The following is a 7,090-nucleotide window of genomic DNA, read 5'->3' on the forward strand; positions in this document are numbered from 1 at the left end:
TTATGGCTTAAATACCAGAATGGGGATTACTTTTTATGAACATGACTGTTTTGTTTTTAAATTAAAAATTAACAATAGTAATGATAATATGGAAATATTCAAAACTTTAAGTACAGTATTGAAAAAAGAGGTGACACATACCAGCGGTCTGTCCAAGAATGGGTAAAAAGAAGAAAGGTCTGGGAGACCTCAGGAACAATCTCCCTTAGGAAACTCAGATAAGGAGTTGAATTTGTAGAGTTTTTGATTCGACTTGAGTCAACAATGTGATGTGACTGCCGAAGAAACCTCTTTAGATGAATTAACAGAAGTATAATGTCCAGATCCATGAAGGTGGTAGGCCAGCTCTCTTATACACCAGAGTAATGTGTCTAATTCTGGAGACTAGGATGGAAAAAAAATAATAACAGTCTGTTTTGAGGTGCTGGATTAAAATAGTTAAGAGTCTAGAATTGTATGATTTAGTGCACAACTAAAAGCAGAGAGGACATTTAGCTGAGGGCAGAAGGTTTGGAAAGTTAATGGAATTCATATTGAAATATGTGAAAGTTATCTGGGAGAGGAGGGGACCAGCATACTGTATGGCTCTAAGAGGCCAAACAAAGTCCAGCTGATAGACATTGTAGTATGTGAGTTCTTTACTCCATAAAAGGGATCACTTTGACCCTTTTGGGGAGGCCATCCACTGCCTCTCACAGCAGTGCTCAGGTAGAGACGAAGCATCCACATAAGGAAGATACAGTGTCAGACAGAATGAACTTAAAGTTTCCTCCAGTGCAGCAATTACACTCATGCAATTCCCCCAGTTCTCCACTTCTCACTCAAGGTTGTCAAAGAGGGCAGGTCTTCTCATGCAGTTTTCATCCCTGGTTCATTTTCTTTTCATTTTCCAAAACTGCTGCTCTCATCACAGGGTGCAATAGCACACCATCTTCTCACGCATTCTTGCTCCCTAAGGAATGTGTTCCAGTTTGGGTAATTACATTCTGCCAGCCTAAATTATCCCTGCAGTTTACACTGAGTAAGGCATTTTTCTTTTAATATCTATCCTAAATTGTTGCATAGTGTTTCTGTGTACCAGTAAATATTACATATGTGCCAAGGTAATAGTCAGAACCTTGGAAACAGCTCACCCTATTTAGAGGAGAAAAAGAAAAGACTAAAACTAATTAAAATTTACTTCGATTAGTCATACTCCTGCATGTTTGGGCCTTTATGCTGGAAGTTAAGGGAAATAGGCTTCCTATAACCTGCACTTATTTTCCTAGGTTTTCTGAATTTTCTCAGCTTCCATTGTTTTCCAATTCCTATTTCACCCAAAGAGCACCCCAAAACAAGTTTGTGAGTGGTTGGGAAGAGTGTTGGGTCAATAGTATAAAGGTGTAGGGAAGAGGCTGAGGTTTGGCCTGGACCCCTTCATCATGGACGTAATTCTTAAATACAGCTCTGCAAAGTCTGTCACAGTCGTGGCTGTTCCAGTCAGAGGCTATATCCCTTTTACATTTTTTCCCCTTTTGCTTGTCTGCCTCCTTATTAAGAGTATTTATTCTAGTTACTTTCATTGCTGACCTTGGAAGTTTATTGCAAATATTATTTCTCTTGTTTGCTTGCTCTCACTCTCACTCTCATACACACACACACTCTCTCTCTGGTCTCTGACCTCATTTCTTTAATGGTCTCAGTATCTCCGGATAGCATTTTTTCCATCCACACATCATTTTTCCATCTATGTTTTGCATTAGGCAAGAGGCACGTCTGGGCACACAGAAGCTTGCTTGGAGGTTGTGAGCATCACTGAATAGTTGGCACATCCTGGTACTTACTAAGGTATGTGATAGTTAATTGATCATTGGCTCTGAGGTTCTGGAGAGCAGGGGCTGGGTCTGCTTACCCTTGTCTGTCAAGGGTTAACACAAGGTCTAAAATAAATGGATGTCCAGAAAATGCTGTTTGAACTCATATGAACTGAATGGAAGAAGTGAACTGTATGAGTAAGACTCTAAACTTCAATATCCCAAAGCCCTCTTAGGCATCCTGCCCCATGTCTGTGAGCTCTTAATTTCCAAGCTCACCTTTCCTCCTTCAAGACAGACCTGTATTTCTACCTTTCTCTCTTCTCCAAAGCAGAGAAGCCTCCCTCATGACAGTATTCTTTGTCCATTTAAGATGTGGCTCTTTTTCCTCTGCCATTTATTGCTGGGTCAAGATGCTCTCTTATTTATTCATGTATTTATCCTTTCACTTGGCAAATACTTATGAGAATGCACTTTGTTCCCAGAACTGTGCGATTTCCAGGAGTACAGAGATAAGAGCTGCACTCGTGAAACATACAATGTAGAGAAGAAGTCAAATATTAACCAAATATTTATACAAAGAATTATTTAATTTCCATTCTAAGGAGGAAGAGTCCAGAATGGGAAAATAGTATTATAGAACAAAATCCCATAATCGTTTCTTGAGGCAAATGGGCATCTATAAGCAATCTTGGATGTTTGGTTGGGAACTGCTGTATCAAACCCCACCTGTTCTCAAAGGATCTCTCACTTTCTAGGCTGGAGAGCAAGCGGCAGAGAGGAGAGAGTCATGGTCTGGGAACCAGGAGATCTCAGTTCTTGCTTAGACACTGCTACAGACTCCGTGTTAGTCTTAGGAAAGTCCCTTCCTTTCTGGGCCTCAGATTCTCTAAAAGTGAGGAAGGCAGGATGACATCATGCCCACTGTGGTCCTTCAGGCTCTGACATTTCATGTTTCTCCGGGCAGATGCCTTAACTTACAGTGAACAGCAGGCGGGTATGACTGGGCTGCCATTCAGGCCTGAAGTCGCTAATTAGGCAAGGAACACTACATACGTTTTACTTCATCTGAACTTTAGATAATTTTTGCTTTATAGTTTACTCTTTCTTCCACACAATTTCCCTATCTATTCTAAACTGATTCACAAATGGTTGCAAGAATTTGGGGGCTTACATTGACTGTTTTGCAATTCAGACAAGTGATTAGAATATTCCCAGCACATACACTTAATCAAAACAAGCCCAATTAAGCTCACTACTCCAGATTCCACCTCATTAGCTTTCTGTTCCTAAAATATAACAGATGTCATTGCTGCAGGCCCGGAGGTACAGACACATTTTTCAGCTAAGCACTTACAATGCAACGTAAGTTAGAGGAAGATTTAATTATTACTTTCATTGTCGTGGCTTCCTATGGAAGCTCATTTTTCACTTAATAGCAATCTCTTTCTACCTAGTTGCCCACTGCCACCAAAATACCCTATCTTTCTCCTCAAATAGTGAGTTCATAAGAAGTGTTATTCCCCTCCTCTCCTTTTTTGCCTGGTAAATTGATTTTGGTTGCTCCTGAATTTATCTGACCCTAAACTTTTATTAAGTGAATGGAAGAGGAAGAAACAGGATGCAATGATTCCCTCTCCTTTCTTAGTATCACTTGGGCTTGTGTATTGGCTACTCTGGCACCCATACTCAAAGAATGGTTCACAGCTCGATTTTTTCCCACTGCTCTTTGAACAATGTTGTATTGTAGCACCTAGTTTGCATTGCAATTCCTTTTATCTGTTTGTTTTCTCCTCAAGGCCATCAACTCTTCTAAGCCTGGGCCCTAACCTCTTTTGTTTCATATTCCCAGCTCCAAGCACACACTGGCACACACTGGGTACTTGCTTTGAAGAATGAAAGGAAAATAAATAAAAGAAGGAACTGAATCAAATTCTGCTCTGAGCAACAAAAGAAACAAAAATGCTTTATGTGACAGGGGGAGTTGATAGCTGATTCTTATAAGTGGAATAATTACTGATTATTTGTCCAACAAGCAGATAGCTGTAAATCTCAAGTCTTATACAGTAGTCACTGATCCAATCAATTTTTTAATCAATGTCATCACTAGGTCACTTGTTAAAAAATTACATATGTTCTTATTTATTGTAGAAATGCCATATTTTGAGATTCTAACATTCAGGGAAGTAATGAGTGTTCTGGCATGTCCTACATACAAGCAGCCCCCCACTCGCCACTACTCTCACAGCCCACAAGAAGTATGTCACACTGAGCCTCCTATTCAAGGTAAATTTAGCACTTTACATGTTTCAGAATTGGGTTTTATCCATGGATATGTCTCTTCCTCTTTCTCCCCTCATTTTTTATTTTTAGGTAAATACTTGTTCTCTAAAGAGACCCTACATAGTTTTCTTCCTAGAAACAGTAAATAATAAGAAAGACTCTAATACAGCCATACCCTATAGATGTATTGCTTATTTTTCCTTTAGATTTGCAGGTATCTGTGGGCTTAGAATTTATAACCTAGTTGGGAGTTAAATCAGACACATACCATATGCATATGCACATAGTGACATCATAAAAAACATTATTTGTGATTTTAAAAACTGACAAGAACTTGTACATCCAAAAGAGTCTCTTTCTCTTCAGTAGAGTCTTCTTGGTGAGTAGAAAATCATTCCCAAAATGCTGACCTCACTCAGAACTCTCCAAAGCCTCCTTTAGGAAATTTCTGAAAAATTATGTGTGAATCAGCTCAGTATACTGTATACTGCCATATACTGCCGTAACAGTATACCACAGACCAGGTGGCTTAATAGAAATTTTTGTCATAACTCTGGAGGTTGGAAGGCCAAGATCAAGGCACCATCCAATTCAGTTCCTGGTGAGGACCTGCTTCCTGTCACCTTTTCAACATGCTCTCACGTGGCACCTTTGTGTGTGGGCAGAGAAGGAGCCACTGAGCTCTTGAGTGTCTCTTTTTAGAAAGGCACTAATCCCCTTGGACAAGGCCCCACCCTTGGACTTTATTTAACCCTAATTACCCTCCATGAAGGCCCCATCTCCAAATATAATCACACTGGGGACTAGGGCTTCAACATAAGAATTTTTGAAAACAAAATCTTTGGTCCACAATAAGCCAATTTCAGGAAAATAGTACAAAATTTCAACTGGATTGCTTTGAAATTGGAAACTTTGTGTTTCAAGAGGAGAAGACATTGCTTTTCTCTTTAGTTACCCTTACTCATCTGGCTTATTCACCCGATTTGGCTTCAAATAATCTTTGGCAGTTTCTAATATTGAAGCTCATCAACATGTAAAAAAATTATCACTATGGAAGAAACAAAGAATTATTACAGAGTCTGAAGACAATGTTCAAGGAGGAATTCAGTATTTTTTGGGGATGATTGTCATATGGTTGGAATTAATGTATAGAAGTCCAGGTTGACTATTACATTGTAGGGAGAAGCATTTAAGCAGATTGAAGATGTGTGGTATGTTTATCAAGGCAACCAATGGCCTGTGTGTATAGTTATACCTTCTAGTCATAATACATCTACAACATACCTGTAATTAAATAGCATCATGTCATATAACAGGCAGCAGAGCACAGTGAAGGTAAATACTAATGATATTATTTTTAAATTCCTTGAAAGTAGGAGAGATTTGTCTTGTTCATGACTTTATCTCCAGGGCCTAGAAAGATGCTGAGCAAAGCACAGGCACTTAATAAATGATTACTGAATTGAATTGATACATAATTCTCTAAAAGGACAACTAATTGGGTTCTGTTAAACCTGAAGCCTCTTCAGTATAAAGCAAGGATTGTAAAACTAGATCCCTCAGGGCAAATCTGGCCTGCCACCTGTCTTTGTATGGCTTGTGAGCTAAGAATAATTTTTACATTTTTAAAAGGTTGGGGAAAAATCAGAAGAATAAAATTCTGTACCACTTGAAAATTATATAAAATTCAAATTTTAGTGTGCTTTATTGGAACACAGTGTCAACATAATGATTTTATTAACAAATCTAGATTTAGTAAGGAGAGATTTTATTCAATAGGATTATTGCCAGGCAGGGGGGTGTGGAGAACGATTACAGTAGGGAAAGGGGGAATTTTGCAATAGAAGGAAGGCTCTGACCATAAATCAGCAAGCATCTTTAGGCAAAAGGGGATTTTCTTTTCTAGAAAGGGATGAACAAGGTTAGAAAGAACTGAGTGTGCGGAAGTGAGGTAAAAGGGTGGTGTAATCTGACTGTAGGTGGAAAGGAAGACTATTTCATGTTGAGGCCAACCTGTTTTCTTGGAGCAGTCCTTAAGGAGGGGCTGTATGCTGGCTCAGGTGAGGGCAGGCTGAAGTTCAGAGGCCTAAGCAAAGGTGAGACTCTTAACCAAAGTTTTGTTAAAAAGCATTTTGTTCCCGTTCATCAGTAGGGACAAAACGGTTCAGCTAATTATTTATGAGGCAAAAAATAGGAACCTGGAGGGTTTGTGCCTGGCTATGTCATAGGTAAACACGGGGGCATCCCTGAGTCTTATCTAAGTCACAGGCGACGGTGGTTCTTTGCAGTAAGCCATTTCCTAGAAGACAGCAGTGGTGGGAGGTGGGGGGGTGTCCTTACCCTTTCTGTTTTCCAGGATCACAGGGCTCAGGTGAAATTCACCATTGTCAGTAGCCATGCTCATCCATTTCTGTATTGCCTGTGGCTGCTTCCACGCTGCAAGGCAGAGTGGAGTAGTTGCACAGAGACCTACGGTCCGCAAGGCTAACATATTTACTCTTGCTGTGTTACAGAACAAGTTTATCGACTCTCATATAAAGAAATTGTGGGGAGGGGGGAAGGGAGGAGGAATTTTGGTTGAATCAGTAACCAGTTGGAATGACATAATATACTAAAATAAATATAGCTTAGCAAACTCTTACTCAACCTCCCAGACTCCAGTGCCCTTCTGACTCCTGCTACAGGAAGTAGCCTCCTCTGGGTGCCCAGGACACCCTCCCATGCCCCCCTCCTGGCACTCACTGTATTGCAAATGCCTGTCTCCTCTCCAGGTACTTAATTCCTTAAAAGAAGAATAAGACTTTGCCTTCTTTGAATTCTTAACACCTAGAACAGAACCTGGAAATCCAGAGAATGAAGAAAACAACACGGGAACAAACAAACTTTGATATTCAAAGTCATTACTAACAACGTATTGCCAAAAACAAGTCTGGCTCCAGGGAGAAGGTAAGAACAATCTTTAATCACACCGTGCATATGCAAATAGCTACTGTTCCAGTGCACAGAAACACTTT

The 7,090-nt window shown here is 39.9% G+C and overlaps 1 protein-coding gene across 1 annotated transcript in view; it reads right to left on the reverse strand.

Annotated features, from left to right (window-relative positions):
* Positions 1–6,532, reverse strand: part of LOC308627785 (uncharacterized protein) — a 347,900-nt gene extending 341,368 nt beyond the window's left edge. Inside the window, exon 1 of the mRNA XM_081254172.1 lies at positions 6,417–6,532. Coding sequence (XP_081110298.1) covers positions 6,417–6,480 — 64 coding nt within the window. The 5' untranslated portion in view covers positions 6,481–6,532. The remainder of the gene's footprint in view (positions 1–6,416) is intronic.
* Between the last annotated feature and the right edge of the window lie 558 nt (positions 6,533–7,090).

Source organism: Mesoplodon bidens, assembly GCF_964165515.1.
Source record: "Mesoplodon bidens genome assembly, chromosome: 14".
Classification (NCBI taxonomy): Eukaryota; Metazoa; Chordata; class Mammalia; order Artiodactyla; family Ziphiidae; genus Mesoplodon; species Mesoplodon bidens.